This window comes from Silene latifolia, chromosome 7 (assembly GCF_048544455.1).
Source record: "Silene latifolia isolate original U9 population chromosome 7, ASM4854445v1, whole genome shotgun sequence".
Taxonomy (NCBI): Eukaryota; Viridiplantae; Streptophyta; class Magnoliopsida; order Caryophyllales; family Caryophyllaceae; genus Silene; species Silene latifolia.
In genome coordinates this window covers 127,545,296-127,571,986 of record NC_133532.1, presented here as the reverse complement: position 1 = coordinate 127,571,986, position 26,691 = coordinate 127,545,296, and the positions used below count along the sequence as shown (strand labels likewise).

At 34.9% G+C, this 26,691-nt stretch overlaps 3 protein-coding genes across 3 annotated transcripts; 2 read left to right on the top strand and 1 right to left on the bottom strand.

Annotated features, from left to right (window-relative positions):
- Positions 1 to 506: 506 nt before the first annotated feature.
- LOC141593095 (vacuolar iron transporter 1-like) lies at positions 507 to 5,343 on the top strand. Its single transcript, XM_074414046.1, has 4 exons — positions 507 to 908; positions 1,209 to 1,294; positions 3,205 to 3,319; positions 4,719 to 5,343. The coding sequence occupies exons 1-4, from the start codon at positions 664 to 666 to the stop codon at positions 5,014 to 5,016; spliced, it is 744 nt and encodes a 247-aa protein (XP_074270147.1). The 5' UTR covers positions 507 to 663; the 3' UTR covers positions 5,017 to 5,343.
- Positions 5,344 to 12,843: 7,500 nt separating this feature from the next.
- On the bottom strand, positions 12,844 to 19,043 carry LOC141593094 (uncharacterized). The gene is made up of 16 exons (XM_074414045.1): positions 18,848 to 19,043; positions 18,482 to 18,594; positions 17,367 to 17,457; positions 17,078 to 17,204; positions 16,812 to 16,983; positions 16,268 to 16,412; positions 16,099 to 16,189; positions 15,531 to 15,589; positions 15,312 to 15,389; positions 14,978 to 15,061; positions 14,508 to 14,698; positions 14,136 to 14,264; positions 13,746 to 13,818; positions 13,488 to 13,573; positions 13,311 to 13,395; positions 12,844 to 13,196 (listed from the first exon to the last, which is right to left on the bottom strand). The coding sequence occupies exons 1-15, from the start codon at positions 18,941 to 18,943 to the stop codon at positions 13,320 to 13,322; spliced, it is 1,611 nt and encodes a 536-aa protein (XP_074270146.1). The 5' UTR covers positions 18,944 to 19,043; the 3' UTR covers positions 12,844 to 13,196; positions 13,311 to 13,319.
- A 456-nt stretch (positions 19,044 to 19,499) lies between these two features.
- Positions 19,500 to 24,216, top strand: LOC141593093 (F-box/LRR-repeat protein At3g59190-like). The gene is made up of 4 exons (XM_074414044.1): positions 19,500 to 19,675; positions 20,219 to 21,245; positions 21,608 to 21,760; positions 22,021 to 24,216. Exons 2-4 carry the CDS (start codon positions 20,232 to 20,234, stop codon positions 22,345 to 22,347), a joined length of 1,494 nt encoding a protein of 497 aa, XP_074270145.1. The 5' UTR covers positions 19,500 to 19,675; positions 20,219 to 20,231; the 3' UTR covers positions 22,348 to 24,216.
- Positions 24,217 to 26,691: the final 2,475 nt, after the last annotated feature.

The window sequence follows — 26,691 nt, the reverse complement described above, 5'->3', positions numbered from 1 at the left end:
GAATACAATCAAACATGATAAGTTACTATCAAATCAGCAAAATGACACTATATAATTAGTGAAGGCAGCGCATGATTACCTACCACTTATAAAAATGACAATCGATAATTAATACTACGACTCTGTTTTTTTGAATTGCAACTGTTTGAACTGAATTGAACTGAAGTAAGAAGCTAATTTGTGAAGAGAAGAGTTAAATTGAACTGAATGAAGCTGAACTGAATTAAACTAAACTGAAATTAAGTCCAAAAGAACAGCAGTGTGGATTCCCTGTCCCACTTTTGTGTCTCATTCTGTGTCCCACTCCATACACATTTTGACACATCAACACATTACCACATTTATTGTGTATTTTTTATTTGCAACAAGTGATGTGTATAGAGTGGAACACAGAATGGGACATAAAAATGGGACAGAAGATTCTCACTGAAAAAACAGAACCTAAGTATTCCGTATTTAGGAGATATTTTAAGAGACGGTCTTTCAGTAAGTTTTACGATAATCTACAAGTCCATATCAATAACAAGCCAAATACAAACAAATCTCTCCTATAGTAATTTTCCTTAAAACCCTCTTTAAATCCCCTCCACTCCATTCTCCATACCATTCTCCAAATTCTTTCATTCTCAACAAAGACCAAGGAAACGAGAGAGATCAAATTCAATGGCGACGATATCGATCCCGGAAAGCGGAGAAAAGACGGACGCATTACTACTAAAACACCACAAAGAAAAACACTTCACTGCCGGAGAAGTTGTCCGTGACATCATCATTGGTGTTTCCGATGGTCTCACTGTTCCGTTCGCTCTCGCTGCGGGATTGTCTGGCGCTAATGCTTCTTCTTCCATCATTCTCACTGCCGGTATCGCTGAAGTCGCTGCCGGCGCTATTTCCATGGGCCTTGGCGGGTACGTCCTATTCTAATTACATTATAAATTCTTATATGAGACGGTTTCACGTAACTCTGATCTCTATAAATTGTTATATGATATGGTGTAACATGTTTTAATTTATTTATTTATATTGATATTATAATTGTTTTTTTTTTTTTACAGTCAAATATTATAGTTTCTTGTTCATTTTACATAATTAACAAATTATACGGTTGTGCGATTTTTTTCCGAGTTTACCTTATTGTATTTCTTATATTCGTCTGTATGATTTAGTGAATGTTAATGTTGTTTATAATTTTGGGATTTATGTAAAAGGTATTTAGCAGCAAAGAGTGAAGCAGATCATTATGCAAGAGAATTAAAGAGGGAACAAGATGAAATTGTTGCAGTTCCTGATACAGGTTTTATTATTATTCTTTTTCATATCGCTTCGTCCCAAACATTTGTTCACATTTGATTAAAATACGTATGATAAAGCTAAATAAATGATTGAGACCAAAAAAGGGGATTTAATTTGAAAAGAGACTGTCAGCTTTTTTTTCTTTGTTGTTATCTTTGTTGGAAAATGCAAGTATGTATTGTGGGTGTCACTTTCTGTGCGCTATTGAATAAAATTCCACAAACAAAGGGTATCAATCCAATCTTGATGACATGTGAACTTTCTTGGTTAGATATACACAACAAATTTGGAGTTAATTACAAATGAACTTGGTCAATTTTGTGTGCTTGTTTTCAAGAGTAATTAATTATGTACGATATATACCTCATAATATGGTAACATGAGTTGTACATACAGTCATACAATGGATTACTTTTAAAAGGAACAAATGATTACATAGACTTGGTTAATGTTTTGAGTGTTGAATGGATCCAATTGGGTTGGAATTTGCGTGTTTTGAGCCTATAATAAACGTGTCAAATCGTATTTGCTTATTAATTATAGCAACTTGTAACAAATTAACAATGTTTCGAGTATCTGAAACCCGTGAAACATCTAATATCTAATATAAGGGTATAAAGGAGAATGAAGTGTACAAGTGTTACAAGTAATTTAGATTGTTTCACTTGTTGGCACAGGGGCGGATCTAGGGCTAGGCTACTCGGGCTGAAGCCCGAGTAGTTTTTAGGAAAACAGCATATACTATATCTAGTACTAAAGAAGCTATATTGTGCATGTGGTCTGGTGGTCTGATACATAGTTTTTGCACAAACGTTCCGTGTTCGACTCCCAGCGTGAACTAAATTTTTGATGCTAATTGTTAACAGTGAAGGTTTTCAGTTTTCCTTACTTATATTTTATTTCTACTTACCTACATGTTACAGAGATATTTTATTAGAGTATTAGTATTTTTCTATCTTATGTTATATATATACTCCAGAGCTCATTTGTCTTCTTTTCTTCATATTTTTTTTCCTTCTCATTAATTATTTTATGACAGACGAGTTAAATATATGAAAAGGTATGTACTTCCTTACAATGATGTGTGTATAGTTTTTATAATTTTCATTGTATGAGCACAACAATTTAAATGAATTTTGCTACACTCTTTTAGGGGTTCAATCTAAATAATTTGTTGTTAAAACAGCTAGAACGAAGTCTAGAACAATTATAAATTAGCTTCATTCAATATAAATAATATAATATCACTACAAAATAAGTAAATTTTTTCGCACAATGATTACGAAGGTGACACAATAAATTTAATACTCATTAAAACTTTTAGAAACTACCGGCTTATCATATCTTATATTTTACTTTATATTTCAAATCTCGGGAAAAAAATTATTGTCAATTTATAAAATTTTAAAATTTAGCCCTAGATGGTTTGGATTCCTGGGTCCGCCCCTGCTTGTTGGGATGACTTGATACAAGATCTTTAACTTCCTACATTTGCATAAGTGATTAAATAAATGTATCAATTGTTGTTGAAATTTGCATGTCTTGAGCCTATAACAATGTTTCGAGTATCTGATACAAGTGTGTGTGAAAAGGAAAATAAAGTGTACCTAAGGGTATATATTTTGGTGAGAGTGTCACTTATTGGGATGGCATAATACTATATGCTTTGATTAACCTTTACATTTAAATAAGGTGTGATTGCATATTTTGCATTCTTAGCAACTACATAGTGCCCAATATCTTACTAAAATATGTTATGTTATAATGACAATAGTTGAGTTTATGAAATTAGTTCCATTAACATAGATGCAACAATTGAAATATGGCTTTATATTTCATGCACATTTCGTAACTGGAAACAAATGATTGGGATGGAAAAAGTAACTTTGTTGTTGATTGATACAAATGCAGAGGCAGCAGAAGTAGCAGATATATTAGCAGAGTATGGCATAGAGCCACATGAGTATACTCCTGTGGTAAATGCTCTTAGAAGAAAGCCTCAAGCTTGGCTTGATTTCATGATGAAGTTAGTCTCCTCTTTCTCTCTTTACCTTTTCTTCTTATTGCATCCATTTCCTTCAATAACTCGGAGAAGAATATTAAACAATAGAACTTACTGATTGAAACGGAGGAATTAACTTTAAACCGAGTATATAGAGTAATTATACAAAATCTTACTCAATCTTCTGCCTACGATGTATACTACACGTTTTTTTGTTATAGTATATGTAAAGATGTATATGTAGATCTAAAAAAGTTGTTCGAAATCACATGTGAAGAAGACATGCTAAAAATATTCGTAAACTCGAGTACAAATGTGCCAATCTTCGGGTTAGCTATATCATGTTCTTGTCTATTATAAACATAACTTTATGATAAAGAATCTTTATACTACTTTTATATAGTTCATAATAAGTGGAGTAAGTGACCAATTTGCATGGACAATGTCGTCCAAGAAGATGGGTCCAAATCTATTGCTAAAGGCAATTATAAAGGATTCCACTCTATTAGTGACATTGCACTTTCATTGTGGTTATCATTTTGATATCTTCTTACATGTACTTTAACATCTTTGAAAAGTTGTAAAAGTTACTTACTTCTTTTACCGGTAAAGGCAACCTATATTACTCAGACTCGTTTAGAAGTATCGGACACAAGTATTAAGGTGTGTATTCGAGTGTCATACTCGGTTACTCTTACATTTTGGATTTAATAAGGTGTCCATGTCTCATATCTTTATCCAATGAGTGTCAGTGTCGTACACGAATACGTAAGATATATAATATTAAAGTCGGAGTGATATGTCATATTCTTGTGTCGTAGTACCTCGCATATTAGGGAGTATTTAGATAACTAATGTGTCGACAATTATTTATTCGTATACGTTATTTTAAACAAGAAAAACATAGCTAATTGAACTCTTCTTGCAATTAGTCAACCTATCACTTTCCTTGCAACCTTGCAATTCTAAGATATAGATGCCACTTTGACCTTGGTTAACAAAAGATAATCCTCTTGAAATTAAGACCTCTTATAATCTCCTTTCATTTTCTCCTTTATTTTAATCAATTATATAAACCCATTTTAATCAATTATATGAATCGTCGTAAGTTAAAATTGCCTTAAACAAGATTGGTGGTTAACAAATGGTTTGCGTCTTAATACGTGCCTGAGTGCATCTTTATTCTTTGGCGACTTCTACTAGGGGGTACTTTTTAAGTGTATCCTCCAATTTTCTCCAATTTTCATTTGAGTTAAAATCTAGTTATTCTTTGAATTTGGAATTGAAAGTAGCAATAGTCTATCAACACCAATACTTGTGTATAGTCATGATTGCTTGATTTATATCCGTTTTACACAATATTTATGTAAAATAGTTTTTTATAAGACCAAGCTAACCGTTATAGGTGATGAAAAATGAACAGGTTTGAGCTGGGGCTAGAGAAGCCAGATCCAAGAAGAGCATTAGAGAGTGCATTCACAATCGCCATCGCCTACATAATAGGCGGTATAGTTCCCCTCTTTCCTTACATGTTTATCAAAGAAGCGGGAGAAGCTGTGATAGCATCAGTCGTAATTACCTTAATTGCACTGTTGATCTTTGGTTATGCAAAGGGTTACTTCACAGGCAGTAAACCCTTTAGAAGTGCTTTGCAAACTGCTTTGATTGGAGCCATTGCTTCCGCAGCTGCCTTTGGTATGGCCAAGCTTGTTCAAGGATGACCAAAAGATATTGATTCGAATCCTGTCTAATCAGAAGCCTACATAGTGTTTCAAATGCTACGCCTTGAACCATTCGACCATCTCTCCCAGACAACCTACTCTTGTTTTTTTTGTGTTTTTTTCCTAGGGAATGTTTTTTTGTTTAATGATTTTATGTTAGCTACATACTTATATGATTAATTATGTACTCTTGTAATCTTTTTGAGCCCAAATAGTTTTCCTGGATTTGCGTCCTGTAGAGTTCGTGTTAGTTAGCCAGATGATTGAATATTTGAATTATGAATTATTATGTACTCTGATGAGTAACAAAATATTTTCTTTGCAAAATGCATCATTGAGAATTCGTGTTACATTAGGTAAATGATTAAAACTCTAATGTGTGATAACAAATTAAGTTATGTAAGCTGTGTGTATTGAAATAATTGCTTTAAAAAATGTATCATTGAGAGTCCGTGTTAATTAGCTAAACTAGGTTTAAACCCGTGAAATTCACTCTTAACATAAACATATCTATATATGTTGCCACGCACAAGATCTAAGTTGACAAGAATGATTATTGGCCACGGCGGTAGCCTAATCCATGATGCAAGTGATCTTTTGCCAAGAAAAAAGTTGTTCCATGGTGTTAGGGTGTAAACCCTTGTCTCACATCGGTAGAATAAAGATGGAAGATCATCTTTATAAGTGTCCAGAAAATATAATAGTACGAGGCCTTTTGGGAAGGAGCCCAAGAGTAAATCCGTGAGGGCTTGGCCCAAAGCGGATAATATCGTACTATTATGGGTTGTGGACACAGATGCAGCAGAGGCCCAACACGGGGATATTCACGCTTCCGCACAACACATGGCATAATTTTTTTTCCTAAGTTAGTGATTGAAAGTTTTATTGTGGGTAAGCAAAACTGCCCATGAATTATAAATTCCGTGACATAATTATCGCGCAAATGTCATTTTATTGTAGTGCTACCAAACTATTACTACTATCTTATGTACAATTAAAGAATCAGTATCAAACAATTAAAGAATTTGCAATCATCATCAATGTTCATCAATCTTTATCAAAGATCACCATCACGATCTGCTCTTATTTTTCCCCAATTCAGGATCTCTTCCTCTTTCTTTTTCCTTCCCGGTCTATTTAACACAAAAAAATTAACTATTAATAAAAAAATCACAAACCCTGAGCAAACAAAAATACAATTACATAGCAAGTCCAGACCAAGGTCGATGCACAGGCTTAGGCTCAGGCCAGGCCCAGGTGCAGTGAATCTTGTGTCAGAAGTAGAATATGATATGTGCTAATCATCTCCTTGTATGACCAAGATTGAAAATAGAGGATTCTATTCCAACTGAAGGTGATATGTTCACACATCTTCATCTTTTAGCTTGTACTGCAATCCTCTTCGATCTTGTCCGCTTCTTTCCACAACTAGCCGTATAACGAAACCATTCGAGTAATTAGCAAGATAACTGTAACAGCCGCGGATTTTCCATTTTAACATTTATAATTTAATCAACCATTTTACTGTCTTATTTAGATATTAAATTATTTAATTTCATTTTTAAACATGATTTTTATAAATATTATATTTTTAAAGCTTAGCTTATACAAAAATAAATATTTTGGTCGGATAATGATAATAATAATAATAATACTAATAATAATAATAATAATATTTTCCATCCTGAGTTGTAGTGGGCTTGAGACGTAAATTTTTAGTGTATATCGACTCAATTTTGCATGTTGGGCCTAGTAGACTATTGGGCTCACATACTGCTCTTTCCTCATAAAAATCATGAAGGGAACCCTAACTACACCTCCCTCCTCAATTTCTCAGCACTCATCTTCAACAACCACCACCATCGTTACACCTTTCTCTTACAAACTTCAAAAACTCCATAACTTGCTCAATTCTTATCCGAGTCAAGTGATTTTCACGTCTATCTCTTCCTCTCACCGCCCTCCATCTTTCTAGGTAAGGAGGATCCGACTTTCCTCCTTATATAGGGTTGTCGAGCCATTTTATACATGGTACCCTTTCTCTAATTTCGATTCTTAGTCTTAATTTGTGTTTTCTTATGTTTAGGAGAAAGATTAGTTAACCCGGAAGTGGATTCTTGAAAGGTAGACGAGTCTGTTGTGGATTTAAGTGCAAAAAGGTAACGGTGATGGGTTACTCGACATTATGTCAATTTGGGTGTTTATATATGTTATAGTTTGTTCACATGTGTGTTAAAGTTAGATTCTTTACATGTTTTTACTTGTTTGTTGTTGAATGAGTTTTGTGTGGAATCTCTCTTGGTGGTTTGAAGAAGTTTCTAGTCTTTTGTATACATAGATGAATTAGTAAGGAATCCGTCTTATTCATGCTTAATAATTGTGCTTAATTATGTCATGAAGTTGTTAGTTTGGAATTGTTTGAATTTGAATCGAACCTTGTGTTTTAATCCCTCTTTTATGCTTTGATTTCACCCTTAATACTTGTATAAAGTTACTTGGGTAATATATGGTGCAATTGGGATGGTAATGGCATGATAAAAAAATGATTTGGGGATGAAGATGAATTTGTTGTGTCGTGCAAATCAGTGATTTGCGCAGGCTGCGCACCTCGGCGCAGGCTGCGCCACAGCCTGGACCAGTTTTTGTAAAATGGTCATAACTTCTTCGTTACTTGTTTGTTTGAGGCTTATGACCTACCGTTAGGAGGATAAGCTATCACCTTCAACTGGTTTCACCTCATTATCATATATAGAACTCAAGATATAACCGTTTGAAGTTGACCCTTATTGTAGTCGAGTACTAAACTTGTTGTTATAGATTGGGTTTTATGTTTTTTATTGGGTATGCATCTTAAACTTGTTTCTAATGCTTGTGTATGGTGTATTGACACTCTTTTATCATGGGAGCACCTGATATTTGTTATACTCTCGTACTTATACATGCTCCAAATGAATTGTTTACGTTATGTTTATATAATCATTTTTACTCGTATTTGTGACCCAAGTGTGACGATTTACATGGTGTGACTACTTGACATTCCTTTTTACCTCTTTCGGATCTTTGGTCACGAGTGTGAGCCATGTTTCCGGATTGGGTTATCTTTCCCCTTTCGGACCTTTGGTCACGAGTGTGAGCCATGTTTCCGAACTAGGATATCCTTCCGCCTTTCTTCGGACCTTGGGTTACGGGAGCGTGCCATGTCTCCGATTAGAGGTTACTCGACCTTTGGATACGAGTGCGTGCCATATTTCGAGTCTTGGATACGATTGGGTATCGTTTGTCGAATCGGGTGTCACCCATCCCGAGAGTCTGGATCCAGGTTTAGACTAGGACCGTATTATTATCGTCGTCCTACCAAGAGATTGGAGTCTAGGTGTTTGTCTTGTTTGAGTCCATACTACGTAAATGTCTTGCTTGACTATGGTCATTGGCGTGTCCTTATATACGAGAGTTCACGTCTTATATGATTGTTTGTGAGAGTCTTGGTCCTATCGGACACTAGTGGTGAGATGCAAGCCCCTAGTTGCGATATGATCGCCTGGATCGATGTTCTCATCCGTTCTTATGGTGAGATGAAAGTCATAAGTATGAATGCGACATTAGTAGCCACGTCCCGTGCTATGGTTGTTAAGAAGTTTTCAAAGTAATGGCTATGGTGTCCATCCATGTATTTTCTATTTAATTGATCCGTTGTTTACCTTCTTCATATGATTCGATGCCTAATCTCATATCCATGTTTTGTTTCCTTGAATGCATGTTTAATATAATGTACCATGCCTATCTCATTAAGAATGTAGTATGCCTATCTCGTTATGATTATCGTTATATTCCCTTGCTCATTATTATTCAAGTATGATGTATGATCAATATGTTTATTTAAGTTCTTGCTTATGTGTATTTTGACATATTGTGGCTGGGAGAACCCTGAGTTACTCTCCACTGACTGTGGCGTTCATGTTTACATGAATGACAGGTTTGTGATGCAGATTATGGGGAAGACGTGTGAGCTAGCGAGAACGTTGACCCTTGGACCTTAGTTATCGTTTTCGTAGACTCACCTATCTTTAGACTTGTGCTTATTCATGGGATATCTTTTCCCCAATGCACTTCGTTTTTAATTGTAAAATTTAATTATCTTTCTTTTCATTTTCGCTTGATCACTTATGGTGGATTTCGCACTTTAAACTTTTAAAGGTTTTAAAAATCTCTTATTTTTCGCTTAGATTTAATTGTTCTTTTGATGCCTCATCGAGGGGTGTCACAATAATAGTGGAATACCGAATACCCACATATTCGGCATATTGTTGAATCGATGAAACACTAAACTAAAGAAACACTTGTGCTACCATTACTACTACTAGAGAAAAAATTAAACAATAAAATAATGTTTTTTTTTATTTACTTTTAACACCATCCTCATTCATCATCAGCAACAATCATCTTTTATATTCATCAAAATTAGCACATCTTCATCAATCTTATACTGCAATCCTCGTCGATCTCCTCCGCTTCATTCATTCCCCTACTAGCCTCCGCTTCTCTCTTCCTCTTCTTCCCTTCCCACCCTAACAAATAAATCAAATAAATAAACCCTAAAAAATTCAATTACATAAAAATAATATAAATTCAGAAAAAATAAAAAGAAAAAAATTACCGGGCGGTCTTCTTGAAAGCAGTAGAAGACTTTCACCGCAAGCCATGTCTTCAGCGAGCAATGTTCGAATTATAGAGTTCCGTTCCAGAAGAAAGTCAGGTAATCACCCTCCTTGTCTCGTTAGCGAAATTTTTCCACTTAATTGTATGCCTATTAAATTTGATCTTGTCCTTCGTAATTATGATCTCGAAATCGTGTAATATCCCGGTGTCAATGTCCCTCATTTTCATGTTGATTACCCTGATGTGGTAAAATTACATCTTCCTAAATTTCAGTATTGATACGAAATTGATGGTGTACATCAGAGTCGCCGAGTTTCTTGCTGGTCATTTTTTCTTGAGAAATAAAATAGCTGTTATATTTCCAAGTTTTGTTTTCAAATCTCTGTCTATTTATACTATTTCTAGAGAGCCGGTATTAATAGGAAGCGTATTGTATTTTTCTAAGTACAAATTTGTGTGTATGGTGGCTTACACAATAAATTTGTGTGTATGGTGGCTTACACAATAAATTGCCGGTTTCAAGTAATTAAACTTCCAATTGGTCTCCCTTGTGACGGGTTACCATTTGTGGCGGATAATTTGTGAGTAAAAATGGTAACAAAATGGGTTAGTGGAGAAAGGGGACCACATGAACAGTGTTGCAGAGAGAGAAAAAGTGGGTACTTTGTGAGGTAAAATGGTATCCGTCACTCCAAAGTGACGGATATTGCATGTCACAAATGAGAATTTGTGTTAAACTTCAAGAAGCCATTTTGCACCTCTGATTTTTTCAGTTTTTCGTTTGCTTTACAAATGCCTTTTGTAAGAAAACAATGAAATTGGGAAAAAATCTCACTTAATTTTTGGACACTTCAACAAATTATTTAATTATTTATACATAAATAAACTAAGCGAACGAAATAATTATATATCAAACACTACATGATTAAATTATGTACTCTTGTAATCTTTTTGAGCCGAAAAATATTTCCTGGGATTTGTGTTCTTTAGAGTTCGTGTTAGTTAGGCAGATGATTGAATATTTGAATTATGAATTATTATGTACTCTGATGTGTACCGAAATGTTTTTCTTTGCAAAATGCATTATTGAGAATTCGTGTTATATTAGGTAAATGATTAAACACTAATGCCTGTCAACAAATTAAGTTATATAAGCTGTGTGTACTGAAATAATTGCTTTAAAAAATGTATCATTGAGAGTTCGTGTTAATTAGCTAAATTAGGTTTAAACCCGTGAAATTCACTCTTAACATAAACATATCTATATATGTTGCCACGGACAAGACCTAGGTCGTGGCTAAAACAAAAAAAATTGTCACGGAATAATTCGTGGCTAAATATAATTTCACCGCGGGTGTAACATAGTTGGCAAGAACGATTATTGGCCACGGCTATAGCCTAATTCGTGATGCAAGTGATCTAGTTGACAAGAATGATTATTAACAAATCTCAAAATTTTCACTCAAATCAACCCTAGTTGATTAACGAATTAAAGGGAAAAAAATTGTAAAGAATTGATGAATTACAAGAATTACGGTATGACTACTCATCTACTACTGTACTACTAATATACTATAATTATCTTTAAAATCAAATCTACTCGCTTCCTACTGAACAGCGTGGGGAAGAAGATGAATAAAAGAGCAGAAAATTACCGGCTTCAGGTCCTTCTGAGAGAAGAATCATTGATTCAGTGCAAATAATTTCATCGGCTGACCACGATTGAATGCAGAGAGTGGTCTTCCAACTCAAGGTTAGAAGATCACCCTCAAGGTAATGACAAAAACTTTTCCAATCCAAGGCGTGGAATTGATTGCGCCCCTTATTGGCTGTGTTAATGATGAATGCTGCATACCAAGTTCCGATGTCTACATCTTCAACATCGATGTTGAACCTTTCTTTATTCAATAGCTGCGGATCAATGTTAGGCAGAATAACATCTTCCCACATGTCATTAGAGAGAATGAGTGATTCTCTTACATCAGACGAGTTCAGAATTTTAGTCGCACACGCCATTGTTACGAAAATACACAGAGAATTAGGGAGTGAAGTTGAGTTGGTCAACAGCAAGATTAGGTTCCATAACGAAATTCCAAATATCTGCAGATACTCGGAATTGGTTTATGTCACTAGGGGTTAATTCTTTCCTCTCGTAGATTACAGAAGCCATGGTTGTTGTTGGTGTTTCTTGAGTTTCTGTTGGTGTTTCTCCAGTTTCCTTCGCCTGCGGAAATATAGCCGTTACTCCCTCTTTATTTTTGTTTTTTTGCTCTTTTTTTTTTTGTTTTTTTGCTTTTTTTTGTTGTTGTTGTGCGTACGGAGTTGAATTCTTATAGGGTATATGAATCATGTACATAATCTACCCTTTTACCCTTTTACCCTTTATATTTCAACTCCCTCCATTCAACTCCACTTTGCAACTTTCTATTTTGCGCATTATTCACAAGCGGACATTCAACTTTAATTTTCTCTCGATACATAAGTGAAAATATATTCATGTGGGATCTTATTTGATTCGTCTTTAAGAGTACATTAAAAATATTTAGCTTTTATAATTTTTGCAAATACGCAGCTAATGATATTTATCGTGTAAAAACTGCGTTGGTAAACGTGATAAAAGAAACTTGTAAAGTGGAGTTGAATGGAGGGAGTACATAATAACTCTGATTTCTTAATATCTTTTGTATGTTTGATTCTCATTTGTACATAAATACATTGTGTTAAATTCCTAATATTTTAATTTACTATTAAGTAAAATAATGGCATGTGTATTTTATTTATCACTCATATAGTTACGGTTTTACTTCCTCCATTCAACTCCACTCTACCACTTTGCTTTTTAACGTTCGTCAACGCGTGTTTTACGCGGTAAATATCGTTAACTACGTATTTGCAAAAATTATAAAAGTTAGATATTTTTACTGTACTCGTAAAGATGAATCAAACAAGATCCCACATGAATATATTTTCACTTATGTATTGAGAGAAAATCGAGATTGAATGTGCATTTGTGAATAGTGTAAAAAATAGAAATAGGTAGAGTGGAGTTGAATGGAGGAAGTAGTTTATTTGAGTTGACTTTTAAAACTACTTAATGTAGCCTTTTTCTATGTATTATATTGTACTCCGTACTTCCGTATAGATTTTTGATTGAACAAACCCTTAAAAATAATGTTGACAAAAGGTGCATGAATCAAGCACAAAGCTCACGAGAGAGTGCAAGAGAGTAGTACAAAGTATAACATTTATTCAAATGAAAAAGATGTTTATTATGCTGTAATTATATTAACATCACAAGATCCGTGACAAAGGCATCCCTTAAACAAGACCTTCTGGTTCAAGTATCGAACCAAAGACCTGGTTGAGTATCCCATAAATTTCAGCTGGAATGTGCGCTTCCCGAGCCTTCAGGATGAGGTATTTGAGAACACATCTGCTCCAACCCGATGTATGAGTGCACACTTTTCCAACAAAGTTGAACGCAGTCGTACAACTAAAGCTTGCCTTTGTTTGTTAGATCAGGTCTGGTGGAAACGGAAAAGGAAGGAAATTCGTGTAGGTAAAGCTATGCAAGGAGATCAGGGTATATCAATCAGAGGTGTCATCGTGTAATTATCAAAACATTGGTATTAAGTTACCTCAAGAAGTCACCGGAGATCTAATGCAGCATTTATATGTCCATCACTAAAATACGAGTGTGCATTTTCTTCTATGTCGTCCAACCTGCAGTATCATCAGTTTCAGAAATTTAGTTGTTAAAGACCAGAATACGAATATTTCCCCATGTTTTTCACTGTTTTAGATTTCCTGTTTACCTGTAGATGTAGTTTACCATAATACCGCCACTTTGAGAGAGTCCCTTCTCTGATTTGTCTGCCATCCAGTTTAACCGTTCAACCATCTGTTTCACAATGTCATGATACAACAAATAATGAGAACATGGTAAAATTTTGAGCAAATGAAATTAAATATTGAGTTTACTAGTAAACATTTACACATTCACAAATATTTTTTGAGCTACAATAAACTAGGACGATACTTCCACTGAAGAAAGCTCGTGGCTCGGAACATACCGCTCCATTCTGCAAGTGAAAGTTTGCAACAGGATCCAGAGCTTTTCCTCTCTTCTTTTCTTGAAGAAGATACCTAGGTAATCAAAAACAAAGTTTGTTATTCAATGGGAAAAATTGAAACGTCAAACATCTATTAATTGGAGATAAAAGGAGCGGTTCAAGGAAATTTGTAATCCGGCTTTAGCTGATTCGGAACTTAAATTAACTTGGTACCAGTGAATCTTGTACGAGACGGTCTCACATGTGTGACCAACATAAGTTATTGGCTTAAGCTCACATGTAAAACTGCCTCGTATCTTGTGTGAATTAGTAAAGGCAAGGATGCTCCTTTAAACCCAAGTTTTCTAACATTATTGCTTACTTTCCAAATACCTCTACTGAATATAGTACCTGGCACAAAGTCTCATCAAAATACGTTTGAGCACCGCTAAAATTTGATCAGATTTGCTCCACTCGTGATTTGGAGATTGCAGCAAGTTCAACATGACTTCCATGCCATTTCTCCCAGGAATAGTCTGCCTGCAACTCATAAAGTCAGGATGCCTTGTTTTAATACGAGACTATAACATAAAATGCTCATGCAATAGATCACAATGATTAAACGAGACTAAACTTCGAGATTATCCTTCACATGTACCAAAGTTGAAGTTAAAATGTAAATTGCTTCATGTTGTTAAGTTGTGTTTCTTCTAGGTCACATAATCTAGTTTGAACGGGAATAGAGGACTTTTCTTCCACGGCAGAATAATGAACAAAATTCACCTCACTGCATCTAAAAGTTCCTTTTCTTCGTCCGTGGTCAGTACATTTTCTCGGAATGCAGACCCAGCAGGTTCTTCCTGGGAAGAGCATGACAAGTCTGAAGTGACTGCTTCGGCAAGCTTTGATTGAGATGCCAACTTTGATAAGAGCCACTTCATGAACCCTGGAATTGGGCTAAGTGTTGCAAATGTCTGCACAATATATGAGGGAAATTATATGAATAACATAATCCACATTTGAAATCATAAAATTGGCGATCAAATAATAAAAAGCAACACAATGTATCAAAAAGAAAGGAAAATACAATATGAATAGTCAATGCCTATAAAATTAAGTCATCAGAATGTGAAAATCTTTTTTTAATTAACCAATATACAAATACGATTTCCTGAATGTTACAGATCTAACAAGGAAGAAAGTTCAGATGCTTTACTGCCTTACTGGGGTAGAAAAAGTGCACTCGTACTTACGTTGATTTGTGGCATATCCTTCTTAACCAATTCAATCACACGTTTGATAAGAAATTTTCCCAGATTAACCCCTGCCAGTCCTGGCTGTCAATTTTGAGAAAAATATTCAAATCAAGATAAACAGGGTTAATGGGTTCAAACAACAAGAGAAAGGATTATAATTAATAGACATGGACGATAAAAAATGACAAACGGGTTTCTTATGCACACTTGAATCAAAGCAGGAGAGAACAATGCACATGGAAGATAATAAATTTATGGGCTTTGGGCCCAATAACAACACACGTGACATGAGTGCACGACTCCGTGAATAACTCCCAGAAAATATTTTTACCTGAGTTGATGATATTGAGTAAAACAATGCACATGTTGCATCACATTCGGACGTTGGCGGATCATCCCACAAGACTTCCTGAGAGTTTAAGAAAAAATAAAATTACGACACTTATATATTGTGGATACAGAAAAAAATAGTTCTCTCTCTCTCTCTCTCTCTCTCTCTTTTTTTTTTTTTTTTTTTTCAGTGAAGGATATGACTAGCAAATAGCAATACCTGTATTGTCTGTGCAACATTTTTTAGCAGTGCTACTTCAATAAAGATAAGGGGTTCACCTGAAAATGGATCAGACCTTCCAAGGTCAGCTTGAACCAATAATCTTATACGATATACAGTACAAAGCTTAAATATGCCCACGAAACTAAAGCGTAAAAATTGCATATTTGTTGAGGGTGTGTAAATTGACTATTTTATACACATCCCACGTAATTCACATAGGTTTTCAGATTTTTAGTACATTATATATGATATTCCTTCCTATGGTGGTTTACTAAAATTTTGAATGCCGGATAGTGTTGTACACTGATACTCGTAGACTGTCGACATGAGAGCGTTGGGACTTCGGCCAAACTTTTTAAAATCCCAACTGAGAAGAAAACCACCTGAAGGAGTGAAATTATGCAGAAGTAAAAAGAAGCGGAGGCCTGCCGTATGATAATTTGATTTTTAAAACGAGGGAAGCTAGTTCTTAGTTTGGGATGTTTTAGTCAGAATGGAAGACTTGCAAGTTGTGCACAAGCGTGGGACAAAGGAACGAGTAGTTCACACTGGAGAAGGGTCTTACCCGGAATTGCAGGATGCAAGTACCCAAAACAGCGTCGTCCAACTCCAAGTCTCCTCTTAAGGTCAATTAGGCTACTGATAGGATGAACAGCCTTTTCACCAAATCTTCATAAGTTTGCAGGCAGAGCAATTCATTACCATTAAAAATACACCAAGTAATAGAATAAAACCTCATATGCCACAATCTTTTCCAACAAAGAAGCAGGATCATCCCAAGTTATTTGGTGGAGCTCCAAAGCAGCTGGACTGAGCCATGTGATAAGCTTCTCTTTCAAGTATGAATCCAGTGCACGTAAAGATGGAATGTTATGTTCCCTGAAATGTGAAAAGTCTTGAATTGTTTAATTCTGATGCGTGATGCTTCACGCAAGTTAAACGGGGATAATTCATTGGATAGAACATCTCAGAAACATATCAACATCAGTGTTACAGATTACTCAGTCCTTGTGTCCTACAGGCTACACCCTATATTTTAATAACGTCGCTTAGTGGATTGTTGTATATCTGTTAACTAATTCTGCAGAATTTACAGAAAAACATTGAACGAAGAGATTTTTTTTAATCCCTTATTTACAATCTGTGATTTTAACGAAGGGTTAAGGCTACATACATACATCCAAGTGATCCAACAACCGTTCACCCCATCATTAGTGGGACCCCTTGAGGCAAACAGCTGCAAAATGATTATGAAATGCAATAAACTAGTGTCCTTACTCAAGAATAGAAAGAATATCGGCACGAAGTGAACATAAGAACTTCAATCCTCCAGGATGTGTGTTCAGTCTTTCAAAAAGAACTTCATAAGTTGGTTGAAGAGCGTGTCTCAAGTTTCGCTCAGTCCTATAAAATGTGGACAGCAACCCTTCATCCTGAGCACTAATTTCACCTTTATCATCCACCAAAGTATCGAGGAGTCAAAACCGCAAGAACAACATAAAAAAAAATTCAGAAATTTATACTCAATAAGTCAACAAACCAACCAGAAGGAAGCTGCAGACCAAGATACTGCTTCATAAGCTCACGAACATGGTTCCGGTTGAGGTCATAGTCTTTGGCAAGTACCATTAGCAATCTCCGTCTGTTTTCAATAGAAAGATCATAATAGCCCTGGTCCAAATAAAAAGGAACATTATCAAACTAAATAGAATGACATGCAAAAAATAGGCGATGGCTTCCTGTGCTAGATGCTCATCAGACTGAGACAGATGATTAACGTCATCAATTCAATAACTTGCCAGCAAATATAATAAAAGGGGATATATGATGCACCTTTGAGAATTCATTCAAAACTGAATCCAAAACTTCACTTTTGTTCATTGTTATAGCTGAATGCATCGATTCTCTTACATGCTCCATTACCCTGCATTTGAAGGATTTAATAGCCTTTAGCCACAATGTCAGCTTCCCCTTCCTAAGAAGTCGAATTCTCACTACTCTCTAGTACTAGATAGTTATAGAATCAGTAAAATAGCTTTACTAAACTAGATGCACTTTTTATATTGTAAAGTATCACTTAACTGATGCAACTGCGATGTAACATTCATTATTATAGGTAATCTTAAAACAGCCTCAAAGGGAGACGATTACCTACTTCATACCACACGCAGCCTTACGCAGTCATTTTCAAGGGCCCTAGAGATACTATGGTAATGTATTCGTCACAATGTCGTACCCTGGGGAAAGTTTGTGTACATTCCACCCCTGAGCGTAGTACCTAGTACCTCATCATAAACGGCAACAAGCGCATATGCCCTCAGAGATGACAGCGTTTCCATTTGACAACACTATAGTCTATAAAGAGCAATGACGTGGGAACGGGACATCCAAACTATATCTAAATTTGCACTCCATTCCCATAGGACGTCACAAGGTTTTATTAGCTTTCATTAATCACGATTCCATAATAACCTTGTTGTGCGGAAGCGTGAATATCTCGTGATGGGTCCTGCTGCGCCGGTGTCCACTGTCTATAATAGTACCATATTGTCCGCTTTGGGCCAAGCCCTCACGGATTTACTCTTGGGATCCTTCCCCAAAAGGCCTATGCTATTATATTTAGTAAATACTTATAAAGATGATCTTCCACCTTTATTCTACCCATACAGGACATGGATTTGCACCCTGGCAAACCTTACCGTTAACCCAAGGTTGCCTAACTCGGCATATATATGCCACATCCGATAAGCAACACAGTCTTAATGGAGTGCCTAACATACAGAATATGCTCAAACTGATTCACAATTCGCTTGATTGGGCCAAACAAGTTACTCAAAACTAAACTAAATTGTAAAATCAAACTCTTCTCCTAGCTGCAACAACAAAAACAACAACATATACAAAAAAGATTCAATCTTTATTCAAATTTGAGCAACAAAAGATCAAACCTTTGAGGATTTTCTGAAGAGCTGAAATTATTAATATAATTATTATTATGCTTTCTGGGTTCTTCAGAATCCTTATTTTCCTCAGTATTTACTAACATTCTGTTAACCTCCTTCTGCATGATCAAAAATCTTAGATTCAGTAATGTTAATCACCCATCAATTAAATTTAATCAAATAAATAAAGTTCTAAACTTTTGGAAAATTAACTAATAACCCATTAAGGAAATGGCAAATTCTTTTATAAGACCGTCTTATACGAGAATTATAACGGAATTTAGCATAATACCAAACAAGTGATATTTAAACAAATTGTTAAAAGCTTTGAAATTTAGAATTAAGGTAGGATTAGAAATTAAAGGAGCTTACATTAGCAGGATTATGGGAGAGTTTTGTAGAATCGGGAATAATTGAAGGTTTCTTCATTCGAGTGCGCATTAAAATTGCTAAACCTTTTTTGTTCATCGTTCATTTAGGAATTATTTAAAGCTAAATTTGGTGAAAAAGATATCTGATTGTTTGTGTATCGCTTTCAATTAACAATTAAATTGCTGGGTGGAAATCTTTGGAGAGAATAGCCAATTAAAAACAATGCTTTCTTTTGGGAAACTATTCATGTTGACTGACCAGAAGATGTCCCTAATTTTATAAGACGGTTTTACAATGGAAGGTAAAATACTTGTATTGTATTTGTCTATAATGAGGTTGCTCGGTCGGATGTAGGTTGAATTACCAACTTAGGCTCGAGTTATTAAGATTTGCAAGTATTTAAATTAGGCCTTTTTAGTGTTTTATGAAGTTAAAAACTCACGACTTAGAGAGGAATATCGATAGGGAGGCCGAAGGGTAAGCATGGTTAGGGTCGTTGTTCGTGGTGAATGGTGGTCCAGGTGATCGGTTTTGTTTGTCGCAAGATTAGAGTGTGTGAGAGTTTGGGCTTCATTGTAATTGGGCTTGTCCACATATTTGATGTCTATAACTTTGACATATACCATATTTCCTATAACCCGTCTTTCTAAAACGGGTTATAGGAAATTTTCCATAAATTAATTCCTAATAATTGCCTCTGATTGAGTTGTTAATTCCTAATTCCTATTCGCATATGGATTATGGATTCTTTAATGTTGTTTATAAATAGTTTTGCTTCTTCATGATCCACATCTTCTCTGTCTTCTTTATTTTATTTTTGTAACAATTGTAAGTCTCTCTCTCTCTTTTCTATCTTTACTTTTTCTCAGTTTGTCTATTTTTACTGCCTCCATTTTTGTTTACCTTGTATATTCTTTATCACGAGTATTTTAATAAAAGGTAAATATATATGATTGAGACGGAAGAAGTATTTACTATATAGTATAAAACTAATTTAGCTTATTTAGCTCAGTTTCTGGCTGCATTACTTGTCAACTACACTCGCTCCGTCCGTCTCACTCATTTATTTACCTTTTATATTCTCTGTCACGAGTATTTTAATCAAAGGTAAATATATGATTGAGACGGAAGAAGTAATTTAGGTTAGTTTGTCAAGGTTACTGCCTGTTTGTGTTATTTCATTTCAGACAGTCTTGCTTGTGACGGATCAAGTTTGTGACCTCTCACAGATGCCCTCCCGTTTGCCTTCTCACTTGCTTCTTGTGACGGAATAGTACTGTTACAAATGAGAATTTGTGATTTTTGAAAAGTTACCATTAAAATTGGTTAGGAATCATCAGAATGATTTGTTTTTTCATTCATCTGATTCAGGGATAAAACATCTATGGATTCCACATTAAAAAAAAGTAAGACTTTGAGATTTGGAAAATGTAATAGAGAAGATGGGTTGAGTTGTTTACCGGATGAATTGATATGTCAAATACTTTCATTACTTCCCACCAAGGATGCTGCTGTTGCCAGCCTCTCGTCGAAGAAGATGAGGAGCGCTTTTACGCAATTGACAGCCCTTGATTTTGACGATTCACCTATTTCTTATTGTGCTAGGAATAATCCTCTTTTCGTTGACGACTTTCAGCTTTTTAAGACTTTTGTCAGTAATGTGCTTCAAGCTTCCCAATCTCCTCATCTTAGCAGGTTTAGAATCGGGTTTGGTGGGGACTTCAACATCATTCAGCTTCACATTCGTGAACCGTCTCGTGTTTGTGGCTCAACTTGTTTTCCCCACGTAGAATCTACCATCCTTAACTCATGGATAGCCTTTCCGTTAAATCACAGTGGTATTCGGGAGATTGATCTGCGTATTCATGTGAGGAATCCCGGGAAGCTGCCCTCGGCTCTCTTTGCTTGTCAAACTTTAGAGGTGTTGAAGCTCAACACTAATCTGGATTTTGAACTAGTTTCTAGTATGTCTTCCTTTTCGTTGCCCAACTTAAAAGTGCTCCAACTCCGTTCCATCCTTATACCGGAGGATGACTTTGTGTCTAGGCTAGTTTCAAGTTGTCCTTCACTTGTAGAGCTTTATATGAGATGCTGGTGGAAGTATGGGAATTCCGTAACCATATCTTCACCGTCCCTTCGAAAATTGACTCTAATTTTTAATAGAGATGAAGAATACCTTGACCTTTGCAATATTGATACTCCTAATTTGCAATGTTTCAAATATCGTGACCTTTTAGGTCTTCATTACTCTATCCCAAGTATGAAGGTTCTTGTTCAAGCTTCATTTCACGTTTGGGACATTTTGCACACTCAACGCGAGTCTCTCGATAGCGTGCTTAGACTTGTTACAGCTGTGTCTAATGTTCAGCGTTTAACTTTGGCCAACTCTATTGTGGAGGTTAGTTGATCTCTTTTCCTGTTATACCTGTTTTGCGTGTAACTTGATTACCTATAATTTTCAGACGCATTCAAAATATGAAAAAATAAAGCAAAAGGACTCTTCAAATACTCAGAACAGTCTATGCTATTTTATACGCAATATTGGTTACATATTCTCCGAAACAGGTGTGATTGTGTTATCAACACACAGATAAGTCATCTTACCTGGCCCCCTAACCCATCAATACGTGAGAGCCTTGAAGGCGCTTGTTTATTGATGATGTGGTTGTGTGCAGCTTAGATTTTTATCAATTTTGTTTTATTTTACCTCCTAGTTATATTTGTCTATGTGATTTTTTCTCAGCTTCTCTTTGTTTGTAGGTTTTGGATTGTGAAGAGTCGAAGAATCTACTGCCTGTGTTTCACAATCTTCGACATTTGAAACTAGGTCATGATGGAACTACTAAATGGGATAGAGTTTTGTTGGAAATTCTTAAGAGCTCACCTCTCTTAGAAACACTTGGGTTCCCAAAGGTTAGTTTCACTGCACAGACAGTTTTAACTTTAGCTCAAAGATTGTCATCACTTAATATCCATGTAAGCAACATGCCAGATACGACACGACACTTTGGCGCTTTCATTTTAGACCAAAAAGTTGAAAACTTTGCACAAAATAACCTATCAGATATTCAGATATCGTGTTGTATCCGATACTTGCAGCTAAGGCAGAGTAACATAGGTTAATATTTACATGAAATTTTGCAACTACACTATCATGTTTCTTTGTCTTTCAGGGATGCGATTCCGGGCCAATCTTTTGTTTAGATGGTAGTTCTTATGAAGATAGCAATTTGGAATTGGACCTGGAGCGACAGTTCTTTAGAAAAAATCACGAACCGCCTCCTTGCTGCAAATCTTTTCTAAAAAGAATTTATATCAAGAAGTGTTGGGGCTTAGAACAGGAAGTAGAGTTCGTCAGTTTTCTTCTAAAAATTGCATTAGTTTTAGAGGAGTTATTAATTATATGTGAGGAGCATGATTGGGTAGATAAGCCCTCATTTGAGAGCAGATTGAAGAAGCTACCCAAGGCCTCATCCACCTGTTTAATTATAGTTCACTGATCAAATAATACTTTTATTTTGATCAACACTACCGGTCGGCGGTCACCTCACCTTATTTTCCAAGTTGAAAAGGATACATGTAGTATTTGATATTTATTAGTATTATACAAACTAGTATTTATACCTTGTAATCCACGGTTTATTTAATGTATTTTATACTTTGCTGATGTGTCCAAAAAATAAGTGAGATTTTTCCCAACTTGATTGTTTTCTTACTTAAGGCGAATGATAATTACCAAGTCTTGTATGTTGGTTTCTTATATTTATTTTATGACCATCTTTCTCATAATTCTTTTTGTGTTCTTGGCAACCCTTTTATCAGTGACAACCCTTTTCACTGGAGGGAGTAACATAATACCAATAACTATTCCAATTTTTTTTATATTAGAAGTTTAATATCATTGTCATTCATCCTTCTGTATTTTTCTATCAGATGGATTTGGTTTGGAAATCAGAATAAGGGAGGAATTACATTCCTAATTGCATATTGTTCAGCAGTTGAGACTTGAGGCCGACATGAGGTCATTTATAAACAGTCTTTGCTTATACATCTGCTTTGGTTCCCGATGTCCTCCGTTGCCTCAAAAGACGGCATGAGGATTCACAACTCTGATGTGGTATCACCTAGTGTTGGTTTACTTAGGCTAAACACTGATGCTGTTGTAATTCACAACTCTGATGTGCTCCGGCTCCGCCTTGCTCACCCTTACCTTCCAGTTCCCATGACACCCATTCTCTCTTTCAAGCTCCAACGCTCATGCTCACTTTTTTTTTGTAACTGGGTCTTTTGAACTTCCTGCTGTCTGATCATATGCTTTGTTGGACCAGACTGTTGTGTGCATAGTGTTGCAGTTAAGGTTTGTTTTCCGATTTGATTTTGATTTTTTTTGAGGGGGATTTGATGTTGGTTTCGCGGAATTGCTGTTTTTTTCACCTTTTGTAGAAATTGAGATCCCAGTGTTTGTTTTTGTTGAGTTTCATTTGTGTTTTCGACTTAGTAAGGTGTTGGTCCAGATTTTCATTGCTCTATTTGGCCATTTCCTTCTTTTCTCACTTTGATACCCGACTCATTTGTACATCCTCAGAGTCATGGCACGTTCCTTATTTACCTTGTTTAATGGAGTATATTCAAGGTTGGTTGTTGTGTTGTTTCATTAATGTTGTGGGTTGGTTGCTCTTGAAGAGCCACTGTCTGCAATACTATATTGCCTATTTTGGCATCCCCAGCTGATTACGAGAAATATTGGTGGTTTTTGTTAGGTTACGTAATCTTAACTTTGTTTTGTCCAAACTCCAAATCCATAAATGCTGCAAGCTCGTTATTTTTGCCGGAGGATACTGATAACTCTCATGTTAACTTGATGTTCAAATTCATCCATATTTGTGTTTCTCCTCAGGCAACAACTGTTCATCCTGGTAACAACCCCGGATTCGAGGGTGCATAATAAGTCGCTTTGTCATTTTTTATCGTCCATGTCCGTTAATTATAATCCTTTCTCTTGTTGTTTAAACCCGTTTATCTTTATTTGAATATTTTTCTCAAATTTGGCAGCCAGGACTGGCAGGGGTTGTTAATCTGGGCAAAATTTCTTATGAAACGTGTGATTGAATTGGTTAAAGAAGGATATGCCAGTATGCCACAAATCAACGCAAGTCCGAGTGTACTTTTTCTACCCTATTCATATTGTATTTTCCTTTCGTTTTGATACATTGTGTTGCTTTTAATTATTTTACACTCTAAATTATGATTTCAAATGTGGATTTATGTTAGACGATCCCAAATCATTTTGGAATATGGAATGATGCGGTTTCATATAATTCCCCTCTTATATTGTCCATCAGACATTTGCAACATTTAGCCCAAACCTAGGGATCCTGTTGCAAACTTTCACTTGCAGAATGGAGCGGTATGTTTCCGAGCTACGAGCTTTCTTCAGTGGAAGTATCATGCTAGTTTGTTTTAGCTAAAAATATTTGTGAATGTGTAAATGTTTACTAGTAAAATCAATATTTAATTGTGCCAAATTGCCAGAACAAAAGATAAACCATAGTTCATGCTTCTTACTCCCTCCCCATGACAAGTTCATCTACTAGTATAAGATACGAAATATTTAAAATCAAGGTTCCAATCTTGGCGATTAGTTATAGGCTTATAGTTGACTCGATTTGAAACGTCTTTGAAATTTCATAAGTTATCTTACAATAATAAAAGGTATGTAGTACTTACCTAATTAAGATCCTTAATTTGAATTAAGCAAAAAAAAAAAAAAAATCATTATATTTTTCACATTTACACTGATATAAAACTGTTATATACCTAATAGATCTTCATCTAGTGGACAAAATTAAGGTATCATGACAATATAGTAATATGTAACGGGTTTGAATGCCCTTCTCTATATTATATTGACAGCGCTTTATATAACAGCAAAAAAAACGTTTTATATAAATATTCCGCGTTAGCCCATCTTTCTTAAATAAAGCAACTAAGCAAGTGAAGGAAAATTGGAAAAACCTATCGCATCACTAACCACTCTATACTTTCATGTGAACTTTTGGTTCATGGAAGGTTTTCTCAAAGTATTTAAAGTTTTTTTTTTTAATTCAAATCTCTTTGATTTTCCCTGCCGACAAAATACTTTCCCCTCTTTTGCCTTGTGAATAGGAAATAAGTAAAACACAACGTGAGCTTATACGAGTATATAGACATGTGTAATAATAAGAGTATATAATAATGCATGTAGCATAATATTTCTTGTATTCATATTCATATACTGAGTATACATTTTCCTTTTTCGCTTGCATAAAGGTATAATTTTAAATCTTTAATTTCGATTCATAATTATACTCTGTATGTCACAAAATTAACATAGAAAGACTATAGAATTCACAAGAGAGGCATATATTAATTTTTTTTAGTTTACAAGTAGTAATTCAAATATAGGATATTGTGCTCGACTATTTGTTACGGAGTAATATCTTTTAGTGTGTGATGTCTCAAAAGAAATTACAAATTATTATGACGCGAAAAGTCGTAGTATATACAATTATGACCTGACTCATTATTCATTAATGTCATAAAAGTATTTAGTACACTTAATTCAACTTAGTACATTAAAAATTTCCGTAAATGGGCCATGCAAACTAGAGTTAGGACCCACATTTGACATAACAAACACAAGCTCTATATAATGAGACCGTAACTGTAAAACCGTCTTATGCAATAATTGTTGCATAACAAAGTAGGTAATCTACCAATTAATTTCTAATCAATCAATTTAGTTTAACATGGCCTATTATTCTTTCATTCGTTCATGTACTAATTTAATCTATTCTGAACTTATTGGCTCATTGTAACCTGCTCTCTTTTGTCACCTTCTATTTTTAGCATGTCCTTTTTATTTTTGAAATTAATTACATTTTGAGATTAGTAAATAAGTAAATAACAAAATTCCTCATTATAAAAGTCTGTTTTATACTATATGGTTTATTTGATGTTTACTTATGATAGTACTTCCTCGGTAATGGTGTGATGTTCCCATTTGGCTTTTTAAAGTCAAAATTTGTAAATCTTGACAATAAATAACTAAAAAGATACATGATGCAAATATATTTGCATTTCTAATGAAAATAAGTCTCACCAAAATGTAATTATTAGTATATTAAAGTGGCACCTAATAAATCACATAAAGTCAAACAAAAACAGCATATAATTTCGGAGGAAGAATTAAGTTAGACTCACATTTAGTAAATTATTTATTTACTCGTTTATTTTATAATTCGTCGGTTATACAAACTACGGAGTACAAAGTATTTTGTACAAAAATAATGCAATTCATGCATGGTGTATCGCACGCATTAGCATGCATGAAGAAATAAAAGATTTACGAGGATGTTGACATAAAGTAATTAAACATAATTGTCGACAATTTACATCAAATAATAAAGACTCCCACTGAATTCCTTATTATCATGATCCACAAAAAGTGGCAAAAAAGTTAGAATCTCATCGAGTGGAAGAAATTGAGTGGAAGCTCTAATTGATCACGAGCATAATTAAACGTCACATACTCACATGTGTAATATATACATATTCTAAAGGTAATTACTATAAACAAATTAAATCATAGACTTTTTAGTAACATTGTTTACGACAAAAATTTATAAAATGTTTGCACTTTTCCATACTCCATAGTAAAAACCATCTCAATCAAATGATTACGTTAAATAATGAGGTTAAACAGTAGAGTGATATTCTATTCTAAAACTCGATTTAAATTGAAAACATTCATTCAGTCTTGTTAAAGATGACAATTTCTATTTTGCTGATATAACAGATCCAAA

Excerpts from the sequence above, each read along its gene's own strand:
- LOC141593095 (XM_074414046.1), top strand. The coding sequence starts at position 664 with ATGGCGACGATATCGATCCCGGAAAGCGGAGAAAAGACGGACGCATTA. Across the intron at positions 909-1,208 it reads ATTTCCATGGGCCTTGGCGG|GTATTTAGCAGCAAAGAGTG; the intron begins GTACGTCCTATT and ends TTTATGTAAAAG. Across the intron at positions 1,295-3,204 it reads TGTTGCAGTTCCTGATACAG|AGGCAGCAGAAGTAGCAGAT; the intron begins GTTTTATTATTA and ends ATACAAATGCAG.
- LOC141593094 (XM_074414045.1), bottom strand. The coding sequence starts at position 18,943 with ATGAACAAAAAAGGTTTAGCAATTTTAATGCGCACTCGAATGAAGAAA. Across the intron at positions 16,984-17,077 it reads TGGTCTGCAGCTTCCTTCTG|GTGAAATTAGTGCTCAGGAT; the intron begins GTTGGTTTGTTG and ends TGGATGATAAAG. Across the intron at positions 13,819-14,135 it reads TTGATGAGACTTTGTGCCAG|GTATCTTCTTCAAGAAAAGA; the intron begins GTACTATATTCA and ends TTGATTACCTAG.
- LOC141593093 (XM_074414044.1), top strand. The coding sequence starts at position 20,232 with ATGGATTCCACATTAAAAAAAAGTAAGACTTTGAGATTTGGAAAATGT. Across the intron at positions 21,246-21,607 it reads TGGCCAACTCTATTGTGGAG|GTTTTGGATTGTGAAGAGTC; the intron begins GTTAGTTGATCT and ends CTTTGTTTGTAG. Across the intron at positions 21,761-22,020 it reads AAACACTTGGGTTCCCAAAG|GGATGCGATTCCGGGCCAAT; the intron begins GTTAGTTTCACT and ends TTTGTCTTTCAG.